The 27,435-nt window shown below is 46.1% G+C and overlaps 1 protein-coding gene across 2 annotated transcripts in view; it reads left to right on the top strand.

The window, feature by feature from the left end:
- The first annotated feature begins 492 nt into the window (after nt 1-492).
- Nucleotides 493-27,435, top strand: part of TRIP4 (thyroid hormone receptor interactor 4) — a 35,884-nt gene continuing 8,941 nt past the window's right edge. The window contains exons 1-12 of one of the 2 annotated variants that reach the window (XM_034432623.3): nt 493-778; nt 2,315-2,481; nt 2,820-2,956; nt 3,639-3,866; nt 4,788-4,866; nt 5,831-5,960; nt 8,644-8,859; nt 10,961-11,084; nt 11,967-12,154; nt 14,896-15,020; nt 17,573-17,664; nt 27,213-27,315. In XM_034432623.3, coding sequence (XP_034288514.2) covers nt 627-778; nt 2,315-2,481; nt 2,820-2,956; nt 3,639-3,866; nt 4,788-4,866; nt 5,831-5,960; nt 8,644-8,859; nt 10,961-11,084; nt 11,967-12,154; nt 14,896-15,020; nt 17,573-17,664; nt 27,213-27,315 — 1,741 coding nt within the window. In that variant the 5' untranslated portion in view covers nt 493-626. The remainder of the gene's footprint in view (nt 779-2,314; nt 2,482-2,819; nt 2,957-3,638; nt 3,867-4,787; nt 4,867-5,830; nt 5,961-8,643; nt 8,860-10,960; nt 11,085-11,966; nt 12,155-14,895; nt 15,021-17,572; nt 17,665-27,212; nt 27,316-27,435) is intronic. The other variant, XM_034432624.3, reaches the window with a different exon arrangement.

Below are 27,435 nucleotides of genomic sequence, written 5' to 3'. Positions count from 1 at the left end.
AAATCTTACAGCAAAACTAACCCACATTCCAAATCTTGACTCTGATCTAAGTCGTGTTGCGTGCCATTTAAATAGTTTACAATGGTAGAAACAAGCTAGTTGTAGCTAACTTTCATGCACCATGCTAATTGTGGGTAAAGGAATAACAGTTTCTTCATTTATGCCAATTGTCTGGATTTACAGAACACATTAAACCAGAGGTCTTCAAACTTGGCAGGTTTAAGACTTGTGGACTTCAACTCCCAGAATTCTCCAGCCAGCTAAGCTAAACTAAGCTGGCTGGAGAATTCTGGGAGTTGAAGTCCAAAAGTCTTAAAGCTGCCAAGTTTGGGGACCCCTGCATTAAACCATAAGCCAACCACCTACGCTACAGTCGCATAAGACTTCAGATTGCAGCTCCAATATGTCATTGTTCTAGTGGACATGGCTGGCTGGGGGATTCTGGGAGTTGAAGTCCACAAGCTTTAAAAGTTGCCAAGTTTGCACACACCCCTGCTCTAACCTCAAGGCCGCTGTAACTATTAGTCAGAGGGGATGTGCCCCGGAACTAGAAATACGAGGCCGCCGTTGCCCAGCCGGCGCCTTTGTACGATGCACCGAACTGAAGCCCGGCCGGCTTTTCGTTTATGTGTGTGCGTGTGCACCCGCTTTTTTCTTCCCCCGTCATGAAGGCGTCGCTGTCAGAAGCCGAGATGGCGGCGGCGGCGGCGCTCGTGTCGTGGTGCATGGGGCAGCTGCGCGGCACTTTTGGGCTGGATGTCAGCGAGGAGATTATCCAGTGAGCTTTGGGGCGGGGGGGGGGTTGTTTGGGGCAAAGGGGAAGCGGGGCAGAGCCATTAACAGTAATAGAGTTGGAAGGGACCTTGGAGGTCATCTAGTCCAACCCCCTGCTCACGCATGTCACCTTGTCACGGGCCTCGGGTGGGGGCCCCTCTGGCCTGCTTCCTTGGCTTCCTTTGGCCCCAGCAAGGCCGAGAACGCCAGTTGCCATGCCGAAGGTATTGCTTTGCCCCTTTGGACAACAGGCAGAAGTTCAACAGGTGCGGGGCATGGAAGGAGCCGGCTCAGCCTTTTAACCCAGTGAGGTGACAGCCTTGGGCAATGGAGGCTGGGGGTCTGGGATGAATGACCCACAGCTGTCCTGCAACGCACGAAACCCTATTTGTGGCTTGTTGGCAGCTCAGTTGTGCTGTTGTGTGAATCTAGGCATTGCAAGTGTTTATTTTTATTTTATTTGTTCGTCAGACATGCACAAGGTAGCAAGTGTAAGTATGAACCTAAGCATGAAAAAAAAGGAAGCATTTTTAATTTTTCATTCCTTTTTTTTTTCTTCATGCTTATGTTCATACTTACACTTGCTACCTTGTGCATGTTTGACGAACAAATAAAATAAAAACAAAGGAAATAAATTAAAGGAATGAAGAAGGGAAAGAGAAAAATGTGATAGATAAATTAACATGTTAATAGAAATGAAATATAATAGGAGAAAAAGGCTGAATAAGTTAACATTATAATATCTCTAAGTATTTATATATAGTAAGAAATGGATCACCGTTATAAAAGAAATTAAGATTCTTGTATATGTTGTATGTCTATGTATGTCTTTTTAACTATGTTTAAAATAAAAAACTTTAAAAAAAATAAAAAGAAAAAAAAGGAAGTAAATACAGATAAATGGGGACAGTAAGACAGGGACGGTAGGTGCACTTTTCTACATACAAAATTTGTATGTTTATACATACAAATGTATATACAAATTTTGTTACATACAGATATTAAACGCAAAAAGAAAAGGGAGTATGTATTGCTTCAAAAAGGTTAGCATAAAGGCATGTAAACTGGAAAAGTTATAAAGCTTTGTCTTCAAAAACACGTAACAGGTAAAAAGCTAAAAATGTCAGGTGGGTGAAACCACAAGCCCAGCAAGTGAGATGCCAGCTGTAGCCGCAAGCAGGGAAACAAGAAAAACAGTCGAGCTTATGCGAAGAAAAGTGGGTAACACAGTTAAAACTGCGAAAATGATGCTGGACAGGAGGTTTGGGGGGAGAGATATTAAATGCTTCAACAGGATGCTGTGCTAACAAGGGAAGAGGGCGGTGAGTCTGTGTGAGGAGATATAAGATGACCTTCATGCTTTGTTCTGTGTCCACTTTCTCTGTGCACCCGTGTTTGCAAATACATTAATAAGCTTCTTTGCTGCTTTTAAGTTATTGTCTCGGGTAGTTCCATATGTCCAGGCCAGTGTTTCTCAACCTTGAGTTCCCCAAATTGTATTTTCATAGATATATACCTATAACTCTCTGTATATTTTTAGATATATTTTGTCTATCGATGATGAGGAAGAGATTCGCGAGTATGTCACGGATTTAATCCAAGGGAGAGATGGCCAGAAGAAGTACTTCATAGATGAGCTCGTAGCCAGGTGGAAACAGTCCCATTCTACAACTTTGGATCCTTTGCCGCTGTATCAGAAAAAGGATGGTAAGTGGGGAGCAGAAAAGGAGATAAAAATTTGTTCAGGGATAAAGAGAATGTTAGCAAATCATTGTTAAATTAGCCCTAAACAATAGCAAATTTCAGCCCTTTGATATCATCTATCATGGTCTGAATTCTTGTAGACCTGGTTTGATAGCGTTGCCTAAATGCAGTGTAGCTCAAATATGGCCCTCCACAGTTTGCTGAATTATAGCAGTCAACATTCGTTGGGGGAGGGGTTGATATGGACCACTTTGGGGAGTCAAGATTTAGATATTTACAGAAGGGTGAGGAAAAAATCTGGACCAAAACCAGCCTCTGCTACGTTTTTCCTGTTTTTTTAGATATTTTGGATACTCCTCGACCAGGGGATCAGACAAAGAGAGGAAGGCATAAAGGAAGAAATAAACAGGAAACACCTATTTATGTTGAAGCCTGCCAGCCTGTAGAGAAAGTAAAAACACCACTCGATTTAGCCAAGGTAGGTGCCGACGGTTATTAGAACCACATTCATTTTGGAGTACTTTTTTTTAATATAATTGATTGTAATTATTTCACTTAGTGCTTTTCAAGGGGCCGCTGCACTTCATGGTGAATAATAAGGCCTTAGCTTAATCCAAATACCACAAAACCCTGGATAGAGGAGCAGCTAAAATTGTTTTTAGTAAATATAGAATAATTCAATGTTTACCCATTATTTTACAGTGAAAATAATAACTTTCAGGAAAATGGGGGACTAATTTCAGTTCAGGAAGTTCTTGCTATCTATCTATCTATCTATCTATCTATCTATCTATCTATCTATCTATCTAATATATCTAATTATTTCTATCTATATTTAATCTATCTCCCTCCCTCCCTCCCTCCCTCCATCCATCAATCTAATCTAATCTAATCCAATTTAATCTAATCTCTCTATCTCTCTAATCTATATCTCTCTATCTCTATCTCTCTCTATCCATCCATCTCTATCTATCTATCTATCTATCTATCTATCTATCTATCTATCTATCTATCTATCTCGAGACATCCAGAAAGGGGGTGGAGGAAGAGAGAGGGAGAGAGAGAGAGAGTACACATACACACACACTGTGATAGTCTATCTGCTTTCTGGTATGTTTTCCTCTCTTCATTTTGCCCCTCTTTCTCCACCTTTATAACAGGCCCAGGAGGTCCCCCGAGGCAGCAGCTCCTGTTCCTCCAAGAAGAAGGCAAAATACGTCAATTTGTACGCAAAAGAAGGTCAGGACAAGCTGGCCGTCATGCTTCCAGGACGCCATTCCTGTGAGTGCCTGGCCCAGAAGCACAAACTCATCAACAACTGTTTGACGTGCGGGCGCATCGTTTGTGAACAAGAGGGGTCTGGGCCTTGCCTGTTCTGTGGAACACTGGTATGCTAAAATCTCCTGTATGTTTTTGCTTTATAAGAGCAGCACGTAAACAAGGCTGCTGTTCTAAGGGGAAACCTCTTTGAAAGATTATATTTCAGTTTATATTTTAAATACCTGTTTAACACTGAGAAGAAAGAAATACCTGTCATAACCCCAGATTCCCCTTTGCCTACAGCACAAAAGCTCCCACTGTAAGACAGCCACCATATATGCTCATAAAAAAAAATAGAGAAACGTATTCCTAACTAGAGAGGCTACATATTACTGAGCTATAAGACAGGAAGTGAGTCTAGATCAAAGGTCAAAGGCCTGGAGACTAAAACATAGCAAGAACGGCTGCAGGATTTGGGTTTGGCTAGTCTAGAGAAAAGAATTAGGGGTGACATGATAGCAGTATTCCAATATTTGAGGGGCTGCCACAAAGAAGAGGGGGTCAAGTTATTCTCCAAAGCACCAGAGGGCAGGACAAGAAACAATGGTTGGAAACTAATCAAAGAGAGAAGCAACCTGGAATTAAGGAGAAACTTTCTAACAGTGAGGACAATTAACCAGTGGAACAGCCTTGCCTCCAGAAATCACTGGAGGTTTTTAAGAAGAAACTGGACAGTCACTTGTCTGAAATGGTAGAGGTTCTTCTGCTTGAGCAGAGGGCTGGACTAGAAGACCTCCAAGGTCCCTTCCAGCTTCTATTCTTCTCATTAAAAGGTAGTGAAGTCTCACCTTGATACTTGGTGGTTTTTAATTGGCTTTGGAACATATTTTAATTTTAAAATGCTTTCATATCAAATGTAGATGAAGTTACAGTTTTGAGAGCAGTCTTAACAGTGGACAAATTATGCACGTGTTAGCAATGAGCAAAGATATTTCCTACATGTGGTTGGAAGACTTAAGTTTAGTCGGGCGTTTCTTCTCTCCTTGTAGGTGTGCACCAAAGAAGAACAGGATGTCTTGCAACGGGATTCCAACAAGAGCCAAAAGCTATTAAAGAAACTTTTGGGAGGTTGGTATTTTTGGAAGGACAATCGGCTTTGTTTATAGCTGGCAAGGAAGGTGGCAAATCATGATCAAGGGATGAGGGGGACACAGCAGTACTTGAAAATCTGGGCTGATTGTCAAGCACCTGTTTGTTTAAAAACTTTAACAATGATAGTTTACAGACACACAAATACAGAGATGTACATTTCCTTTTAAGAAGTACATCAACAGTACTCCATGCATGAAGTATTGTAATTTTGTATTATAATCTTTTTTTATTTTATTTGGTGAACCAAAGGTATATTTTGCAAAAACATTATTTATGAATAGACAGATAGATATTTGAATGTACAGGTAGTCCTCAGCTGACGACCACAACTGAGCCTAACATTTCTGTTGCTAAGTGAGACATTGACTAAGTGAATTTTGCCCCGTTTTATGACCCTGGGACACTGCAACTGTCATAAATGTGAGTCAGTTGTCAAGCATCCAAATGTAAATCACACGACCGTAGGGAGGCTGCAGGGGTCATAAGTATAAAAAATAGTCACTAAACAAACGGTTGTAAGTCGAGGAACATCTGTAATGCCAAAATCTCCCATTATATTGTTGTTTATAAAAGTTAAGGAAAAAACACCCCTAAAAATACTGTGTTTCCCTGAAAATAAGACCCTGTCTTATATGTTTTTTGAACCCCAAAATAAGCGCTTGGCCTTATTTTCAGGGAGGTCTTATTATTTTGGGGCGCGTGGAACAAGATGGGGCTCCTCTCGCCATCGTATCTGATTTCCAGCTCTGCATTTAAATATTTTTGGGGAGGGCTTATTTTCGGGGAGGCTTATTTTAGCGCATGCTCTCAAAAGCCCGATTGGGCTTATTATCAGGGGATGTCTTATTTTCGGGGAAACAGGGTAGTAAGCATTTAATTTCTGACTTCCTTCTTCTTTGTACTAAATTGAGCTTCTCTTGGGGCCGGACGGTTCCTTCAGGTGTCGAAAATTCTGGGAAGGCGGACATAAATGACAAAGACTCGCTCCAACTTCGGGAGGCTCGACTTAAGTCAGGTCTGGAGATGGCTGTGAAGCACAAAGACAAACTGCTGGAGTATGACAAAACCAGGTATGTGGGAGAATAACCTAGAAAATATGGGACAGGGTGGCTCAATGGCTAAGACGCTGAGCTTATCGATCGAAAGGTCGGCAGTTCAGCGGTTCGAATCCCTATTGCCGCGTAACGGGGTGAGCTCCTGTTACTTGTCCCAGCTTCTGCCAAACTAGCAGTTCGAAAGCACGTAAAGAATGCAAGTAGAAAAATAGGGACCACCTTTGGTGGGAAGGTTTTAGATTAAAATTTGGGGGGGTTTGGGATGAAACCACAGAGTCAGGCAGTGCATTCCAGGCATTGACCACTCTGTTGCTGAAGTCATATTTTCTGCAATCTAGTTTGGAGCGGTTCACTTTAAATTTGTATCTATTGTGTGCTCGTGTATTATTGTGGTTGTCGCTGAAGTAGTCATTGACAGGTAGGACATTGCAGCAGATAATTTTATGAGCTACGCTTAGGTCAGACGGCGTAGTTCTAAGTTTTCTAAGCCCAGAATTTCAAGTCTGGTGGCATAAGGTATTTTGTTGCGAGCAGAGGAGTGGAGGACTCTTCTTGTGAAATATTTCTGGACACGTTCAATTGTATTAATGTCCGATATGCAGTGTGGGTTCCGGACAGATGATGTCATATCCCTCCCCCTCTGTTGAGAGAGGGCTGTCCAATTTTGACACAGATGGCCTCTTTGGTCCTTCTTTCAAACCAGCGAACTTTTCTGTCCAAAATATAGACTTTGTTGTCTTCCAAAGAGTGGCCTGTATCTTTGAAATTCAGATGAGCTGCTGAATCCAGTCCTCGATGCGTTTGTTCTCCTGCGTTCACAGTTGCGCTGGAACGAATCCCGCCTGCAGTTTACATCCGTGGCCACTGAGCCTTGCTCTTGCACTTTCTGTTAAAAGCAGCCCCACGAGCTTCAGCTTTTAAGTCAGCAGGTTGCCTTTAATTGCAAACCTGAAAAGTTGCTTTCCTGAAGAGCGAGGGGGGGAAAAAGCCCGCTGGGCAAATCATTAGCAGTGAGAATCTCTGCTAGCTGGACTTGCCTTTTGACAGGAGAACTCCAACAGGGTGATGCTGTTTGATAGAAGGGCTCGGGTTGGTACCTGGATTGAGAAAAAGAAAATCTTCCTCGCTGTCAGCCCCAGGCTTCTTATGCAGCCCGTGATGGGTAAAATCTACTGCACTGTAATTAATTTTAATCTGGGACACAAAAACGAACAGTGGGTAGTTAAGGCAACAAGCTAGAAACCAGGAGGCGGTGAGTTCTAGTCCCGCCTTAGGCATGAAAACCAGCTGGGTGACTTTGTCCCAATCCATCTCTCTCAGCCCGGCCCACCTCACAGGGTTGTGGTGGGGAAAATAGGAGGAGGAAGGAGTATTATGCGCGTTCACCCCTTTGAATGATTTATAATAATAAGGGCAGGATATACATCAATAGGTTTGGCTGAGTTCGTCATGGAGGACTCCACTGAAAAGTTAGCCATATTATAATTACTACGTATACGTAAATGTTAGAAATTAGACCTCAATAGTATCGTTATTGTTATTATGAGCCGCGGTGGGGCAGTGGTTAGAGTGCTGGCTGCCAGCAGTTTGGCAGATTGAATCTCAGCAGGCTCAAAGTTGATTCGGCCTTCCATCCTTCTGAGATCAGTCAAATGAGGACCCAGATTGTTGGGGGCAAGAGGCTGACTCTGTAAACCGCTTAGAGCAGGCTATAAAGCACTATGAAGCAGTATATAAGTCTGAGTGCTGTTGCTAGTATTGTGTATAAAGCATAAAGCACTAAGCGCTTATGTACCATATTTTTTGGAGTATAAGACGCTCCAGATTATAAAACGCACCTACCTTTTTTGGTGAGGAAAACAAGAAAAAGAAATCTGCCTCTGCCTCCCAGCAATTTTACCTCATTGCAGCAAACAGCAAAGAGCCTGCTTTACTTTCATTTTCGTTTTCAGCATAGCTCGATTAGCACAAGAAAAAAAAAAACTGCTCCCAGCAATTTACCTTCTTGCAGCAAGCAGCAGAGGCCCGCGCAAAACAGCTGAGGGTAGGGAGGCCGATCCAATCAACTTGTGCTAATTGGGCTCTGCTGAAGCTGAAATGGGCTGTTTCTTCTTGCTGCTTGCTGCAAGGAGGTAAATTGCTGGGAGGCAGAGGCCAAAGGGTGGGGGCCAGTGAGTGGGCGGGGCTACATTCGGTGTATAAGACGCACCTAAATTTTCTCCCCCTTTCAGGGGGGAAAAAGGTGCATCTTATACTCCGAAAAATACAGTATGTCAAAGAAAAAACTATAAATAAAATTATATATTATATATTCGAAGTACCCATGGTCTGTTAAAAGAACACCTATTTTATATCGTGAAGGGGATCCCCATTTTCATTTCGGTTAAAGGGGTCGAGTGACAAACGATTGGAAACACCCTTGGGGCGATACTGCCCTTCAGAAGGCTATGGAGGCCCCTAGACCAATAGTCTGGATCGGGGGGTCTCCAACCTTGGCAACTTTTAAGACTTGTGGACTTCAACTCCTAGAGTTCCTCAGCCAGCATTCTGGGAGTTGAAGCCCACAAGTCTTAAAGTTGCCAAGGTTGCAGGGCCCTTAGTCTGGATTGATATCAGGCAGCCTCCCAGAGGCCGACACAGCGATGGACTGTAGTGACAGACAGGGCTGCTTTGCCCACCTTCCCTTCTGCCCCCACAGTGTGCGGCGAACTCAAGTGATCGACGACGAGTCTGATTACTTTGCTACCGACTCCAACCAGTGGCTGTCCAAGCAGGAGAGGCAGGTGCTGGAGAAGAGGGCGAAGGAGCTGTACGAACTGCGGCACGCCTCGCGGCTGTCCAGGAAAATCACCATCGACTTCGCTGGTCGGCAGATCCGGGAAGAAAACGACAACATGGCGGAATATCACAGCAAGTGAGGATCCTGGAGTGGTGGGGAGGTGGGAGTGGTCGGCTCAAGATTACGGTTGGGACAGGCGAGTCCTTATGGAAATGGGGGATGCACTTTGGATGGGAGTGGATATGTTGGGAGGTGCTCAGGGTTTTTCTCTGTTCCTCCATTCATTCAAGCATTTTCATTCATCCTGTTTAAACATCCATGAAGGGGTCTTCTATGAATGACTGTCTGAAGAATTTGTGCTGAAAGGAAGGACTTGTGGCCCTTCAAATACAGGTAGTCCCTGATGTCTATGGAGATTCTCAGTCCTGGTTGTCCCAAAGGGTGCTTTTTTCTTCAAGAGGCAACTGGACTTTCTGGTTTTTCTTTGAAGACGTTTCGCTTCTCATCCAAGAAGCTTCTTCAGCTCTAATTGGATGGTGGGGAATGGAAGGATTTATACTCCTTGCAGACAGCTGAAGTCAGAGGTGAAGAAGCTTCTTGGATGAGAAGCGAAATGTCTTCAAAGAAAAACCAGAAAGTCCAGTTGCCTCTTGAAGAAAAAAGCACCCTTTGGGACAGGCAGTCCTCGACTTACAACCATTCATTTAGTGACAACGGCACTGAAAAAAAAAACATGGCCGTTTTACACTCAGTCATTGCAGCATCCCCATGGTCATGTGATCTAAATCAGTGGTGGAATTCAAATTTTTTGACTACCGGTTCTGTGGGCGTGGCTTGGTGGGCGTGGTGTGGCTTGGTGGGCATGGCAGGGGAAGGATACTGCAAAATCTTCATTCCCTCCCCACTCCAGGGGAAGGATATTGAAAAATCTCCATTCCTACCCCACTCTGGGGCCAGCCAGAGGGGGTATTTGCCAGTTCTCCGAACTACTCAAAATTTTCGCTACCGGTTCTCCAGAACCTGCTGAATTTCACCCCTGATCTAAAATCCTTGGTAACTGGTTCATATTTATGACGGTTGCAGGGTCCCGGGGTCATGTGTGATTGCCATTTGTAATCTGAAGGAAGCCAGATTTGCTTAACGGCCTCATGGTTCACTTAACAACTGCAGAGATTCACTTACAAGCTGTGGCAAGAAAGAGGATAAAAGGGGGGCAAAATTCACTTAACAACTATCTTGCTTAGCAACAGAAACTTTCGACTCAATTATGCTTAAGTTGTGGACTACCTATAGTTCTAAGCTAGTTTTCTGCCTCTCTCCCTGCTGGGCTGGGCCAGTAGAGACTAATATTTCAGCAACAGATAGAAACTTTGGTAATTTATAGCACGCTGATATATCCTGTCCAGTGGTGAGTTCCTCCCGGTTCGGCCCAGTTCGGCCGAGCCAGTAACAGTGATGATATGATGTCACCGAACCGGTTCTGCCCCCCCCGCTCCCCCCCGCGTTATTCTTACCTTTTATTTGGCCCCACCCCCAATTTTTGCTGCCTCCTGAGTCCCTGCTGATGGCTAAAGGGAAAAAAACTTTAAACTCTTGCCGTGGGGCTTCAAAGGGCCACCCTACAGCTGATCAGTGTTAAAAAAAAACAAATGAGTAGACCGGTGCCTGCAAAAATACATTTATAGATTAGTGCCTGCAAAAATAAATGGGTAGATCGGTACAGCTCTGCAAGCAGTTAAAAGCCTGGTAGACCAGTACCTCTGCTAAATCCTAAATAATTGACACATGACCATCAAGCCACGCCCAAAAAATAAGCCACGCCCACAGAACCGGTAGTAAAAAAATTTAGAACCTGATCCTGTCGGTTCTGCAACCAGACAGTGGACTAAGCAGGCAGCAACGAGGAGAGTCCTGCATTTGCGGTAGGAAAAGATCAGCTGCCGTGATGGATTTGTCTCTTGCATTCATTCTTTCATTCATTCATTCTGTTCTGCTGAATAGTAAGCTTCCGTAAAAGCTCCTGAGGGGAAGGGAAAAGCAGACTCAGACCCTTAAGAGGGTTACTACTGACTTGCTAACCAGGGTAATTGAGGATGCTGTTAAATAATTGAGCAAATGCATTCTCGGCATTTGCAGCTCATTAAGGATCCACGTTTGCGTGAGAAGGGCGTTTTCAGCCGAAGAGGGAAGAGAATACCACGGGATTAAAGGCAAATTTGGTGGGTTGTCCTTACAGGTTGGATGAGACAGTTGAAGCGATCAGCCTCGGCTCCCTGGTCAAAGCGAAGCAAAATCCGGAGAAGAAACCTGAAGACTTGGGAGTCTTGGTGAATCCACACATTCTCCAGGCAGCTCCTGTGGTCAGTTTTTTTTTTTTTTCTTTCTCTTCCTTCCTATGAAATACCACCCCCCATCCCACTCCCAATAATCCAGTAGCTGTCTTTTCAGGAATAAATTGTGGAGATTGCTATCCTAGGGTTAGGATTTCTTTTTTTCCCCCCCGTCCATATAACTTGTCTTCTTTGGGCATCGCCAACCTATTGGAGGTTGCGCCAACAGGTTACGTAGTGGCTCAGTGGCTAAGACGCTGAGCTTGTCGATCAAAAGGTCGGCAGTTCAGCGTTCGAATCCCTAGTGCCGCGTAATGGGGTGAGCTCCCATTACTTGTTCCAGCTTCTGCCAACCTAGCAGTTTGAAAGCACGTAAAAAGAAATGCAAGTAGAAAAATAGGGACCACCTTTGGTGCCTTTGGCGTTGAGTCATGCCGGCCACATGACCACGGAGATGTCTTCGGACAGCGCTGGCTCTTCGGCTTTGAAACGGAGATGATCACCGCCCCCTAGAGTCGGAAACGACTAGCACATATGTGTGAGGGGAACCTTTATCTTAACCCAGGGGTGGGCAACTGTGGCCCTTTTACAACCTGTGGACTTCAACTCCCAGAATTCCTGAGACAGCCAAGCTGCATCAGGAATTCTGGGAGTTGAAGTCCACAGGTCATAAAGGGGCCATATTTGCTCACCCCTGCTTTAACCTGTTGGAAGGGCTGAGAAGTAACACTAAGCTGAAGCCAATTGAATAAACTTCAATGTCTGGGCTCAAGTGTCACACAAGTTCAGTGCCAGTAACAAACACCAATGGCAGTTAAGCACAAGTCAAAAAAAAACTTTCTATTCCTACCTTTCATTGTACAATTCCGAGTATAAAAATGTCTTTTTCTTCTCTTTTAAATTATATTGAAGTGGGTGGACCAAGCTGGTTTGCTCCCACACCGGAAAATGGACATCTCTGCGGAGAGAGAGAGCCCCACAGATTCAGAAAGAAGTCGCTTACGAATTCAGGATCGAGAGATACAGGAGATTTCTGATGGCGGCTGGTGTCTGAGCATGCATCAGCCTTGGGCCTCCTTGCTGGTCAAAGGGATCAAGAGGTAAAGAGGGACCTGTCACCTGGAGCACTTGGAGATTGGGTTCACACTAGATCAGGGGTGTCAAACTCACGCCGTCATGGCGGCATCATATGATGTATCGGGATTTCCCCTCCACTTCGCTAAACTGGGCATGGGGGTGGCCAGTGCATGGCACATCTGCACTAGATCACGGTGTGCTGTATCCAAGCTTTGTTTGAATAAGCTTCTGGGCCAGGGTTTGTGCATCATGAAGCCATAAATATGGTTTGCCAACTGTAATGGCCAGTGCCATAGGACACCCTAAGCATAAGCCAGAGAAGAGAACAGCGTAACGTGTGAACCCACTCTGGAGAAATTGGGAGGCTGCAGCCTGCTGCATCTGTCCAGGATCATTGTGTGAACAGAGGAATTCTGTTCCAAGCTGAATTTAACACGTTTTCTCTCCTCTGCCTTCTGCTGAAAATAGGCCACTTGGGTGACACGAGGTTTGCCCAGCTGCTTATTGCGAATCAGGTCAACTGCATCGTGTAGGTGGCACTGCCATTTTATAGGAGCACAGGCTTTAGGGATAAACATTTTGGTTTCCCCCTAATTGGAGCTGCTTGTGTGGTTTAATGAGCACTAGCTGCTTTCTTTTCATGTTTGTGACATTCATGTCCTTCCCTTTTCCTCCCCTCTGTGGCTTGTAAACCCTGGGGATTGCCCTAAATTGTAAAAAAAAAAAAAAAATCCTTTGGGGGCATAATTTTACACAATGTTTTTTCACATGGGGCGGCTGGAAAAATTGCAACACGGGAATATGTTTTTGATAGCCACCAGCAATTATGTTTTGTTTTCTAAGGATGCTGAAGAATTGATTCTACCTATCGGCTATTTTCCACAAAGCATGATTCACCCTTCTCTTAAACTTGTATTAGCTTACTAAAACACCTCATACATAGAAAATGATCAGAATAAAATTTCTGGTAGAGAGTTGGGATGAGTCCACCTCTCTAATTGAAGGAGGGGGGGGGAGCCCTTGGGTGTGTGTTGAACACAGTTGTTGCATGTTTTAATGTTGCTTCCCCCCCCCACCCACCTGGAACCCTGATGCTTTGTAATACGTTGGATTCCCATCACTTTTATATTGGGGTCGTAAGTGTAGAGAGGCAACCCCTCGGGAGAGCACAAGTTGGTAAGGGCTGGATGTCAAAAATCATCTAACGGACGATCAGCTGATCATTGGCCACACTTGCAGCAACAAGGATTGTGTGAATGAGGACCCCGCTTGGATATGTTGGGTGAGATATTATCAGATCCAGAGGCCAGAGGTGCTGCTTTGGCATTAAATGAAATGTGTTATGCTCGGGCCCCTCCTCCGTGCTGTCTTCCACAGTTAACAAAATGGTAAAGAATGACTTTGGCTGTATTTAGTGTTCTAAGCTCCTTAGAGGAAAGGGCTTAATGCCAGTTGAGCAGCTACATATAAGCAGAGTAACTCTTCCCTTGCTCCTTTTCCCCCCAAAGAAAAAGGACTATGTAAGGCAGGCCTTCCCTCCCTCTCCTCTCCTCTCCCCACCTCCTTAGCCTACATTCTCAGGGGTTTTAAGATAACCTCCTTATTTTAGAGGTCAGTGGTTCGAAGTGAAAAGCCCAACTATCCCAACAGTTTTGCATTGGTGGGGAAAAATAAACATGCATTTAAAAGTACAATTGGGCTTTGACTTTTATCTGTTTTACAAATTAAGCCCTGGACTTTCTTCATTTTATTGGGTTTAGTTCAGAGGTGGTATTCAGCCGGCGACCACCCGCCCCGGCGCTATGCCGCCTTATTTAGCTATGTTTTCTAAGCCACGCGCATGCGTGCAAGTCGCATGTGCAAGCAAAGTGCGTGCATGGAAGGCACGCGCACGTTCACATTTTCAGTGTGCAGCGAACCGGTAGTAAAATTATGTGAAACCCACCTCTGGTTTAGTTATACCCATAGATATTATATATTGGCTGCTAGGCCTTTCTTTCTTTCTTTCTTTCTTTCTTTCTTTCTTTCTTTCTTTCTTTCTTTCTTTCTTTCTTTCTTTCTCTCTTTCTCTCTTTCTCTCTTTCTCTCTTTCTTTCTTTCTTTCTTTCTTTCCCTCTTTCTTTCTTTCTCTCTCTCTCTCTCTTTCTTTCTTTCTTTCCCTTTCTTTCTTTCTCTTTCTCTCTCTCTTTCCCTCTTTCTTTCTTTCTTTCTCTCTCTCTTTCCCTCTTTCTTTCTTTCTTTCTCTCTCTCTTTCTCTCTTTCTTTCCCTCTCTCTCTCTCTCTCTCTCTCTCTCTCTCTCTCTCTCTCTCTCTCTCTCTCTCTCTCTCTCTCTCTCTCTTGGTTATGTCACCTGAGTCTAGAAAGAGCTCTAGAGAGAGAATTGTTTTTTTTGTAAGAATCCTTTTTTCCATATTAAAAAAACTCGTTTCTATTATTCCTGGGTAAAATATGCAGGGATAAACATCAGTTTCTGTTGAAAAAACTGGGAAGATGTAAAACTGCCTCCACCTGTTTGGAAGATCTCAGTTCTTCTGTCCGTCTCCTTGGTTGTCAAGCTTTTTAAGGACTCGCCTGCCCTTTCGTCGTGGCCATTTCCTCTTTGTTTGTCGAGGCTCGTTCTGAGACTCCATCTGGCCCAAAAGTTGACCCAGAATTTCATGTAGTGGTTTCTAAAGAAAATGTCCTTTGAGTGACATGTGAAGAAACTCCCGGGGGGGGAGGGGAGGCAGGCTGTGTTTCTGATCCTTCCCTTTTCTTCCACAGGGTGGAAGGCCGAATTTGGTACACATCCCACAGAGGCCGGCTATGGATAGCAGCCACGGCAAAAAGGCCAACCCCCCAGGAAATCTCCGAGCTGGAGGCCACCTACAGAATGTTGCTTCAGGAAGGTGAGCTTAATCCTTTATCTTTGTTGGGGTTTTGTGGAGTTGGGATCGTAGAAACACCCAGGAGCATAGAAGAGTTCAGAGGCAGATGCATAAATAAATGTCTTAAACGTATTTATTCTAAATACGTTAATATGCTAAATCATATTAACTATGTACAACAGAGATCAAGTCTCATGAGGAACAAACATGAAGAGAGAGAGATGGAGAGAGCAAGGTGGAAAAGGTTGGAGGGGGTTTTATACTCAGGGTAAGCCCCTCCTTTCCACATAGGGGTGGAGACACTCTCTGCCTCCACTGGTGTCTATATGGCACATGTGCCAATGGCTTGCAAATACTTGACAGGTTTTTTTCTCTGGAGGCCAGGAGGAAAGTGGGGGAAAAAGGTGAAGTGGAATACTTTATTTGGCCAAGTGATTAGACACACAAGGAATTTATCTTTAATACAGAAGCACTCCAGTGTACCTGCAAAGCAACAGAGAGAGTAATGATAGCAATACTCCACATCTTCCCAACCCCGGCCCTTGGAAAGGGATAGATAGATAGGTAGGTAAGTGAGTAGTAGGTAGGTAGGTAGGTAGGTAGCTTTGTCTTTGGTGCATGTGCTCTCAGTGTAAAAGAAAAGATACGTTCATCAAGAATCATAAGGTCCAACACTTAATGATAGTCATAGGGTACCAATAAGCAATCAAATCATATTAGGAAACAGTCAATATAAATCGTAAGGATACAAGCAACACAGTTACAGTCATAAGTGGGAGGAGATGGGTGATAGGAACAATGAGAAGATTAATAGTAGTGCAGACTTAGTAAATAGTTTGACAGTGTTGAGGGAATTATTTGTTTAGCAGAGTGATGGCATTCTGCTTTGACTTACTGAAGGAAAAACCGGGCTTTTCAGATTCGGACTGGTTCGGGAGCATGGCCAGCCAATGTTATTACCGGTTCTCGGAACTACTACAAATTTTTACTACCGGTTCTTGTGAACCGGTGCGAACCGGGAGCAACCCACCACTATCCTAGGTCCTTGACAGAGTGTCAATTATGTTTTAATTAATTGTTTTATGTCTGTCTATATCTTAAACAGTTCAAAGGGGTGTTTATAGCTTGTAGGACAAGGTGCTACATGGAAGGAGAGGTATTCAACATGTTTCCATGAAAACTTTGACCTTTTTTCCCCCTTCGGTGCCATTCTTTGTGTTTGTGCTCCCTTTGGTCTTTCATCTTCTCACTCCATTATCGCGATTTGACGTAGCATTTCAGTTTGACTATCCAGCGTATGGAAATGAACCGCACAAGGGAAGTGGTTTCAAAACAACCGAGCTTCCTTAGCTCGGTTGAATAGGTATCAAGACGCTGGGAAAGGAGGTTTTTGAGAGAAAGAGAGCCACGGGGCAGGAAACGGGAAGGGAGAAAGAGAAGACACCTACCGTATATCTGTTATTTATAAATGTGTGACATGGATTATTTAACAATGAACATTGACCTAAAATTGACTGTTGTGATGCAGTGTGTGTGAAACCACAAAACCACCCTAGCAGGGTGAAATTCGACACAAACCCTCTGGCTTATTAGTTCATTGCACAACTCCACATGGTGTTTCTTTTTTTGCATTTTTATAGCCCAACAGACAATTTTTTCACTGCCCTATTTTTTCCCCCCCTATCCTCTGGGCCCTTTCACCTTGTCTTCTTTATTTCTCAATTCCCCTCAAGTACGTCTTGTGAGCTTCTCAAGGCAAAAAAGCCTTTATCACCTACATCTGAGAACCGGAAGGCAGGAAATGGGTTCCACCGAGTGGGCGTTTCTTAGCCCGTGAAGAAAGTTTTAAAGGCCTGCATGACACAACATTAACCTTAAAAGGGTCACCTTAACCTGGGGGAGATTCTACAGGCAGTCCTCAACCTACAACCACAACTGACCACAAAGTTTCTGTTGTTAAGTGAGGAATTTGTTTCGCCCCATTTTACGACTTTTCTTGCCACATTTGTTAAGTTAATCGCTACCGTTTGTTAAATTAGTCACACCGTCGTGAAGTGAATATGGTTCCCCCGTTGACTTTGCTCGTCAGGTCATAAAAGGGGATGACACATGGCCCCCCCCCCCGGGAACCACACTGCGACGGTCATAAATGTGAGTCAGTTGTCAAGCATCCCGAATGCAAATCACATGACCAGGGGAATGCCGTAACGGTCGTCAGCATGATAAATGGCCCTAAGTCCCTTTTTTCAGTGCCGTTGTAACTTTGAAAGGGTCACTAAACCGTTCTTGTAAGTCGAGGACGACCCGAATGGTGGACAGAAGGATAACCGTCGAAATTTGGAAGTTCTCGGCTTAAAAGTCCTGATGGGGGAACTGCTTCCTGCCATGAAGTGGGTATTTCCAGGCAGGGCTCCCTAGGAAAGCCTGGGTTTTATCCAAACAGTTAAATTAGCAGTTGAAAGTAGCATGGCGTGAGCGCACGCGAGGGCTAATCAGGACCATGTGGAGAATGGCAGAAACCGGAGGCCCATGCGTGAGCTTGCCTTATAATTTTCTCTCCCCGCTTACCGCAGATTTGGAATTTCCCAAGGATTATCCCTCCGGCTGTCTCCTCGGCTGCGTGGACTTGATTGACTGCCTGTCACAAGAGCAATTTCAGGAACAGGTGAACAAACAGAAACAGACTAACTCATCCCTACTTGTATTTTGGTTGTTGTTGTTGTTTTTTTGTTTCGTTTTGAGGGATGGAGATTGCCGTAAGTGAACCTAGGAGGCTTTTGTCACTTGCTTTCAAAATAAATGGGGGACACGGTGGCTCAGTGGCTAAGACGCTGAGCTTGCCGATCGAAAGTTGGCAGTTCAGCGGTTCGAATCCCTAGTGCCGCGTAACGGGATGAGCTCCCGTTACTTATCCCAGCTTCTGCCAACCGAGCAGTTCGAAAGCACATAAAAATTACAAGTAGAAAAATAGGGACCACCTTTGGTGGGAAGGGAACAGCGTTCCGTGAGCCTTTGGCATTGAGTCATGCCGGCCACATGACCACGGAGAAGTCTTCGGACAGCGCTGGCTCTTCGGCTTTGGAACGGAGATGAGCACTGTCCCCTAGAGTCAGGAACGACTAGCACATATGTGCGAGGGGAACCTTTACCTTTACCTTAAAAATAAATGGCCTTTTTTTCCCCTTATATAAAATCAATGCAGTTGGAGACAGCCGTATCCTCAAAGGACCTGAATGCAGAAAATGTAAAGATTGTTCTGTTAAGTCCTTCTGCACCATTTCTCCGGGGAGCGGAGCATTACATCTTCTCCGCAGTCTTGCTTTGATTGACAGCAGGTCCTCTGGGTCCTCCCATCAGCTATTATTGATTTATTAAATTTATAGGCCACCCATCTCGCTATCGAGCGATTCTATGCCATAAATAACAGAAAAATAGCAATAGCACTTAGACTTATATACCGCTTTCCAGTGCTTTCCAGCCCTCTCTAAGCGGTTTATAGAGTCAGCCTCTTGCCCCCAACAATCTGGGTCCTCATTTTTACCGACCTCGGAAGGATGGAAGGCTGAGTCAACCTTGAGCCGGTTAGGATCGAACTCCTGGCGGTGAAGCAGAATCAGCCTGCAATACTGCATTCTAACCATTGCGCCACCACGGCTCTCAAACAATTAAGAGGATTAAAAACTTTAAAACATTGGGTGTTGAAAGTTAAAACATTAACATTAATATTAAAACGGATAAAAAAAAAGAACCAGGGCTTGGACAGGATGGAGGTGGGCTCTTCTACTACTGTATCTTTCGGACTGTAAGACGCACCTAAATTTACAGGAAGAAAACAAGGGGAAAAAAGTTTTTGGCCTCCGTGCGTCGGGTTTTTGCCCTCCCAGGCCCTTAGAAGCACACTGCAGTGCTCCGCACAGCCCGTTGTCGCCAAAAATGTGCCCATCTTTGGCCTGCAGAGAGCTTCTGGGGGCGGTCGAGGGTGAAAACATGACACGTAGAGGGTTCGGGAGGCCAAAAACACCCGTATTCGGTCCAGAAGACTCACCTAAACTTTTCACCCACTTTTGGGGGGGGGGGAAGGTGCGTTTTATACTCCAAAAAATATACGGTTTTGTTTTTTTTTAATTTGATTTATATGCCGCCCTTCTCCGGAGACTCAGGGCGGCTTACAATGTGTTAAGCAATAGCCTTCATACTTTTGTATATTTATACAAAGTCAGCTTATTGCCCCCACAAACTGGGTCCTCAATTTACCTACCTTAGAAAGGATGGAAGGCTGAGTCAACCTTGAGCCTGGTGAGATTTGAACTTGCAGTAATTGCAGGCAGCTGGTGTTAATAACAGTGCTTTAGTCTGCTGCCCCACCAGGGCTCTTTACTACAATAGTACTACAGTAAATTACAGGTAATTTACTAGCCAGCTCCAAAATGGGATGTCCCCATCAGAGCCCTAAACCAGTTGGCAGAACCAGATTTTCAGGCTCTTTGGCAAGGCCGGGAGGGTGGGGGGCATCTCTCACCCTGGAGGGGCATGCTATTCTAAAGGGTGGGATCCACAGCAGGAAAATTGCTCTTCTCCTTCGCCAGCCACAATTCCTTGGCCGTCCACTGGAATCTGCCAGCAGATCCAGGTGCTAAAGCTTGAAATTTTTACTTGCCAGGCATGTGCTTCATAGCCCCCGTCCTCAGAACAGCCTCCTAACGTTTGAGCAGGGCTGGGAAGCCAGTGGCAACTACCAATCTGGGAACACGAGAGAAATTTTAATGCCACGTTTAAGGATTTGCATTGCGTTAAATGAAACGCCAACGTTCTGCCCACTCAGATGTTCTAGAAAGCTTTTCTCAGAAAAGGGGGGGGGGTTTCTTGAGAGCTAGAATCTTGGGTGGAAATGAAAAACAAACAAAACAAAAAAAACCCCCAAAACCACAAGCTCTTTCGTGTCTCGTTCTGTATCCTTCGCAGGCAGGTTTCAGGATAGATCTGAAATCTCTCCGCTATCTCTCTCCATCTCTCTGTTGGTTTTAACCAATTCAGCTTCCCTGAGTCAGGGAAATCGCATTTCAAAGAAGGCTCCTGCCATCTGGGTTGGCTGCTTGTTGATTTCCAGAAGCAACGTTTCCCCTGGGGGAGAATTTTTGGCCCTCCCTGAAGAAGGCAGACAAAGCTGCCTCGGAAGCTTTCAGGAAGTTCTCTTCCGGGAAAGCAAACTCCTCCATTGATTGACAACCCCACCCCCAGGATCCTTGGCCAAATGATTCCCCTCCGCAAGTCTTGGGGTTTCCATTTCCTCTCGAGTGACTTTTGCTCCGAGTGACTTTCTGCACGAGATCCGTTGTTGTCGGTTTGGCGTTGTGTAAGGTTCCTCCACCGTCTGCATCTCTCCCCTGGATGACACCAGATAATAATGCAACGCAGCACTAACACAGTCAGAGTCAAACCACAACACAGCAGCAGTTCCATGTATCGGTGGGGGGAGAGATCATCTGAGCCCAGCTCTGTAATCGCCAAAGGCTTCTGCAAGAGCCAAACCTTAACTGTTCTCTGGAAGGCTGCGAAAGCAAAGGGTGAGGGGGGGGGGAAGGGAGCTTCCTTGCCGGAGGGGGGTAAGTTGTTCCAAAGCAGGGAGCTGTCACAAAGTACACATGCCTCCTTCCCTTTGCACCTCCTGAGACGTTCAGCAGATGTTTGCTATTCCTTTGGGTTAGGTGGGCAATATTTATACAGATTAGGCAAACTCTGAGATACCTCCCCCCTCCCCCCACGTTCCTATTTGTTAGAGCCTGCCTCGACTCTCCTCTCCCGGCCTCCATTTCCAGATGCCTGGGGGGTGAGGGCGGGTAGTGGTAGGGATAAGAAGGTTTGTTACACCCCACGCTCTTTGCCCTGCATAAACGTCTGAAAGGAGAGGTTCCTCCTGCGTGTGAATTCCACAGCTCTGCCAGTTTGCGTTTTTGGCCGTCCTCGGCTGAGCTTTGCTTGTTTTTGCAGCTGTAACTGCAAGCATCCCTTGGCCCCATGTTAGCAAGCCAACTCCCTCAGGAACAGGGTGACCAGCCAGACTGGTTCATCCGCAGCGGATTGAATCCAAGTTCTGAGAGCTTTCCCGTCTCAGTCATGTTGGGATGGGACCAATTTCTATTGGCTCCAGACTCTACTGTTAATGGCAGGGACTTCTGGGTGTTGTGGTTTCCTATTCCTGCTTTGCAGGAGAGCTGTTCAGGGACGGGCCGCTGTTGACTGGTGATTTCTTCTGGCCACATAAGAACATTGCTCCTTATCCCTACATTATGGAGGGGGGGGTCAAACTCGATTTCATTGAGGGCCACATCAGGGTTGTGTTTGACCTTAGGGGGGTAGGGGGGCATGGCCAGCTCGATGTCACTCGTCGAGGCTCCATTTTCTGCCGCGCCGACCTCCTGCAACCCTCTGCCAGTGAAAACAGGAGGGCCACGAAGCCCTCCTGGGCTCCGTTTTCATCCGCGACGGCCTCCAGCCCTCTGCCAGCGAAAACAGAACTGGCAGAGGGCTGCAGGGGGCCATCGTGGCCGAAAACGGAGCCCGGGAAGGCTTCGCATGGGCGTCCTGAGCTCTGTTTTCGCTTTGACTCCCCTGCCCTACATCAGAGGTGGGTTTCAGCAGGTTCTGACCAGTTCTGGAGAACCGGTAGTAAAAATTCTGACTGAATTCTGACCCCCCCCCCATCTATTCTCTGCCTCCCAAGTCCCAGCTGATCAGGAGGGAATGGGGATTTTGCAGTAACCTTTCCCTGGAGTGGGGTGGGAGTGGAGATTTTACAGTATCCTTCCCCTGCCATGCCCTCCAAGCCACGCCCACCAAGAACCGGTAGTAAAAAAAACTTTGAAACCCACCCCTGCGCCTACCTCGTCTTGTCTTCAGAGTAGCCGGGCTTGTTAGAAGCCGATTAATCTTCCGATGCTGAAAGAGGTGAAGAGCCTACCGAGCGTTCTGTGGGGAGAAGCCAGATTCTCCCTTCCCTTTTTCCTTCTCAGGCGAGAGGCTAATAGATTAAACACATCCCTGAAACGGCGGCCTCAGATCAGAGCCGCTCAACATCTTGACAATCAGCAGGCAGTTTATGTTAGAGAAATTGGATGGCAGAGCGAGCCAATTGGCTGTGTCCTGCTTCTCAAGCAAAGGGTACTCTCGTGCTCGGAAGCCTGTAATGATGGGAGTCTCTATTTATAACTTCCCCAATTTCAGCTGTACGCGGTGGATCAGCTGCCGGATTCCTGCAGGCTTCCCTGCCGCTCTTGCATCTGTCGGATAAAGCCATGCAGATCGCTAAAAAGGCATTTCTCCGGGGCCTCGGGAAGATCTCTTTATGCGTGTCTTATTTTTGGCAATTGCCGGCCCATCCCACAGACACCGAGCGTGGAAGCTTCCTTAACGTCACTGCAGCCACCAATCAGTGGTGGGTTTCAAATTTTTTTTTTTTACTACCGGTTCTGTGGGCGTGGCTTTATTTTTTATTTATTTATTTTTTATTTGATTTGATTTATATGCCGCCCTTCTCCGGAGACTCAGGGCGGCTTACAATGCGTTAAGCAATAGCCTTCATACTTTCGTATATTTATACAAAGTCAGCTTATTGCCCCCACAAACTGGGTCCTCAATTTACCTACCTTAGAAAGGATGGAAGGCTGAGTCAACCTTGAGCCTGGTGAGATTTGAACTTGCAGTAATTGCAGGCAGCTGTGTTAATTACAGGGTGCATTAAACCACTGTACTACCAAGGCTCCTCCAAGGCTTGTTGGGCATGGCAGGGAAAGGATACTGTAAAATCTCCATTCCCTCCCCACTCCAAGGGGAAGGTTACTGCAAAATCCCCATTTCCTCCTGATCAGCTGGGACTCGGGAGGCAGAGTATAGATGGGGGTCAGAATTCAGCCAGAATTTTTACTACCGGTTCTCCGAACGACTCAAAATTTCCGCTACCGGTTCTCCAGAACTGGTTAGAACCTGCTGAAGCCCACCTCTGCCACCAACCATGCGTGACCGAGAAGAAAAGCGGTGTCCCTTTCATTCATACTTTCGGCCACCTTTACACGGATGCGTTTGCAGAATTGGCATCAGGATCAAATAGCTCTTGCTACAGGGTTTCCCCCGCCCCCACACCTTCTTGGAGTTTGCTTGCCAATTCATTTTTCAAGAAAGTGGGCATTACTTGGACTTTTTACTTTTTGTTTTTAATTATACAAAGAACATCTGGTTTCCAAACAATGAAGAAAAAAAAAAAAAACCACCCCATTTTAGGTCGCTGAGAAAGAGTGAAACAAGAACTAATTAATCTTACTGACAATTTTCCATTCCACCGTCTTGGAGGCTGGTTTAAAACTTTATCTGACTTAAGGGCGAAAAGATCCAAATGAACAGGACGTCATAACCACCAGCTAGAATACAGGTGGTCCTCGGCTTACGACCACAGTTGAGCCCAAAATTGCCCTGGCTAAGAGAGAGACCGTTGTGATGGGAATTTCGCCCCGTTTTACAACCTTCCTTGCCACAGTTGTTAAGGGAACCGCTGCAGTCGTTAAAAGTTAGCTAAGGGAATCTGGGTTCTCCTTTGACTTTGCTTGTCAGAAGATCACAAAAGGGATCCCGTGATCCCCGTCATAGATAGGAGTCAGTTGCCAAGCATCTGAATTTGGATCACTTGACCACGGGATGAATGCTGGAACGGTCATAAGTGTGAAATCCTATTGTCTTTGTGTTAGATTTTAGCTGTGCTGGAAGAGGAGAAGGGGATTGTCGTCTTTTTTTAATACCGACGTCCATCGTAATCCTCTCTTTTGCTTCGGACGTGTTTTCCATACATTCCTTGCTTTCATTTTACATTTGTCAGCTCCACTGGTTTTCCAAGCGAGCAACGCTTCCGTGGTTCCACTCCCGTCTTGCCTCTGCAGATCCTCCCTTGATCCTTAAAATGGGGGGGGGAAATGACACTCCAGATCCCGCCTTCCGCTGATAAGGCCGAGGGAGAGCCAGATTAACCAGGGTGCCTCTCCTAAACTCGCCTCCTTTGCCCCTGTTCCAGCTCAGGGACCGGCTTCTGGCCGAGCCAGCGCTGAAGAGCGCGGAGGGAGTTCACACATGAAGTGTGAGATGAAAGGCCAGTGAAGTAGCGTGGTGGGGCTCTTTGCATCTCCCCATCAAAGCAGCCAAAACCACTTGCCGGCCTGTTTTTGTTATCTTTGAGCGGCAGATAGAAGCTCTTGACAGTCTCCAGGGGAGACGCTGCCCGCCTTCAATAGCGCAGCACGACGGACGGTGGTTTGCAACCTCAGCGGTGGAGGTGGCGAAGGGAGGCCGCTTCGGAACAAAGCCGTTCGGATTAGCCCGTCCTTTCTCACTTGTTCTTTGCCGGGAAACTTTCTCACAATCCAAGCAGGGTGGCTTCTGAAAACACCACCAGACCCAACCCCCCCCCCCACCTCCGCCACTTCCTCCCTCCCCCCTAACCCTGAATACCGGTAAGTCCTCGACGTACGACCACAACGGAGCCCCAAATTTTTTGTTGCTAAGTGAGGTGTTTTGTTCGGTGAGTTTCGCCCCGTTTTACGACCTTCCTTAACAACAGTGGTTAAGGAAATCCCTGGCGTGGTTAATTAAGTCAGTCACACAATAAGTGTGAACCTGGCTTCCCCTGTTGACTTGGTGTATCAGAATGTCCGTCGCAAATGGGGATCATGTGAAACACACACACACACACACACACACACACACACGACACTGCGACGGTCATAAACGTGAGTTCGATTCCCCAGCGTTTGAATTTGGATCAGGTGACTGTGGGGATGCTGTAACGGTCGTAAGAGTGGAAAAGGTTCATAAGTCCCTTTGTCAATGTTGTAACTTCGATCACTAAATGAACTTTTGTAAGTCGAGGAGTTATGTATAAAAACGAAGGTGGTGGGATGTTAATAAATAAAATCAGTCACGCGTTTCTGTTGAGAGATGACTGTCCCTAGCCCCCTTACCCTTCAAACAGCTGGGTACAGCAGCTCTTTTGCAGCTGGGGAACAGAGGCAAAGAGAGAGAGTCTGGTGGCCAAGAAATGAGCTGGGGGGATTTTCCCACTTCCCAGGTGCCGTATTTGGTCAAGAAAGACCTGCTACTCCAGAGGTGGGGGGACCCTGGCTGCATCTGCCGCAGTGGGAGCCTGCGTGGACTTGGCTCAGGCTTAGATTTGGGCTTCTCTGTTCTTGGATTTAGCAGATTTGAACATTTTGAGAGCTGACTTGCTTTGAAATGGTCCCCAAAAATCCAATGCCTTACAAGAGCCGTGGCTGGTGCAGTGGTTAGAATGCAGGCTGATTCTGCCAACTGCCAGCAGTTCGATCCTCACTGGCTCAGAGTTGACTCATCCTTCCATCCTTCCGAGGTCGGTCAAATAAGGACCCAGATTGTTGAAGGGGCAAGAGGTTGACTCTGTAAACCTCTTAGAGAGGGCTGTAAAGCACTGTGAAGCGGTATATAAGTCTTAAGTGCGATTGCTATTGCTTTTCCTGCTCACTCCACAAGCCAATTTTCTGCCTAGGTTGAGGGGAAGACTCCCAACCTAACCATCTCCGCATGTGAGAAGAAGTGAGAAGCTATCTCACCCACTGAGGGGCCTTCACAATGCAGCTGCCTTTTGCAGCTTCCCCATTGGGCTTCTGAAAGCCGCCTGATGGAACATGATGTTCCACCAGCTGATATTTCACAGTTGATGATGCTTTCATGTTCCCAGTGGCTTTGAGGCCTCACTGCCGGAAGGCTGCCTTCTGCTGTAGCCGTCTGTGCAAGCAATAAGGTCCTCTCCATAGACCTTTGGGAGTTGGCAATATGGTGGCCGGGGTAGGGCCATCCACACTTGTAGTGCTCCTCCTCCCCAAGGAAGCATCCCATTGGACGTCCTTCTAAGGTAAGGTAAAGGTAAAGGTTCCCCTCGCACATATGTGCTAGTCATTCCTGACTCTAGGGGGCGGTGCTCATCTCCGTTTCAAAGCCAAAGAGCCAGCGCTGTCCGAAGACGTCTCGGTGGTCATGTGGCTGGCATGACTCAACGCCAAAGGCGCACGGAACGCTGTTACCTTCCCACCAAAGGTGGTCCCTATTTTTCTACTTGCATTTTTTGCCTGCTTTCGAACTGCTAGGTTGGCAGAAGCTGGGACAAGTCACGGGAGCTCACCCCGTTATGCGGCACAGGGGATTCGAACCTCTGAACTGACGACCTTTCTGATCGACAAGCTCAGCATTTTAGCCACTGAACCACCGCATCCCTCAGGATTTAAACTTTACAGGAAGAGAAGAGTCTGTTTGAATAGTAGAACGTAAGGTAAAGGTTCCCCTCGCACATACGTGCTAGTCGTTCCCAACTCTAGGGAGCGGTGCTCATCTCCGTTTCAAAGCCGAAGAGCCAGCGCTGTCCGAAGACGTCTCCGTGGTCATGTGGCCGGCATGACTCAACGCCAAAGGCACACAGAATGCTGTTCCCTTCCCACCAGTTGGGAACGACTAACACATATGTGCGAGGGGAACCTTTACCTTACGTTCTACTATTCAAACAGACTCTTGTCTTCCTGTAAAGTCTAAATCCTGAAATTTAAATTTTATTCTACACTGCGTGGTCAGGGATTATGGAGTTAGAATCTACTCGGCTTTCCCCGATGTGACATCATTTGGGGTAGTTAAAAGGTGCCAACTTAAACATCATTGACCATCTGGGTGGCATCTTTGCCCTGGTTAGCTCAACCTGCCTCTCTCCAAAGGGACCTTCTCTTCTCTTCATCAGAAGCCTGGGGCTAATCATGTCCCCTTTTGTTAATTTGAAGAAGCTCAAAAGAAAGGAAGGGGATGCAAAAATCTCTCTCCTTTCTTCCCAGGCTACGATTTTGCAGTGTAAAATCTCTCCTGAGGTTGATTCTAGCACTGTTTTTAGAACCGGCTGCTGGGATTTCTTTACACACACAGTGTGGTTCCCTTTGATCTGGCTCTCCCTTTTGAAGAGATTTCAAGAGGCGTCTGTGGTAGGGGAAGCTCTTCCCTGCCTTTGCGTTTCAACTTGCTTGGCAGCACTTGAAACATTTCCTCCCCTCCATTTGTGTACTCTTCCCTCGGTAGGTAGTTCTCGTCCCTTAATTTATGGCGGCCGCTGATAACCTATTTGTAACGCTGCTGTTTCTGTTCTCTCCCCCTTTCCCCCCTTTCTAGTATCCCCAGCTGAGCCAGGAGTCGGCTTCTCCATTTGTCTTCATCTGTTCTAACCCCCAGGAGATGGTTATTAAGTTTCCCATCAAGGGCAAACATAAACTCTGTAAGTAACAGGTCTCCCCTCCTGAAGGAGGGAAGAGGCTGGCAAAATGACCGGGGGGGGGGGGGCTCCTTCCTTCCCTTCCCTTCCCTTCCCTTCCCTTCCCTTCCCTTCCCTTCCCTT

Source organism: Pantherophis guttatus, chromosome 13 (assembly GCF_059756535.1).
Source record: "Pantherophis guttatus breed Tessera chromosome 13, ASM5975653v1, whole genome shotgun sequence".
NCBI classification, from domain to species: domain Eukaryota; kingdom Metazoa; phylum Chordata; class Lepidosauria; order Squamata; family Colubridae; genus Pantherophis; species Pantherophis guttatus.
The sequence above is the reverse complement of the archived record's forward strand: the minus strand, read 5'-3'. Positions and strand labels throughout refer to the sequence as shown.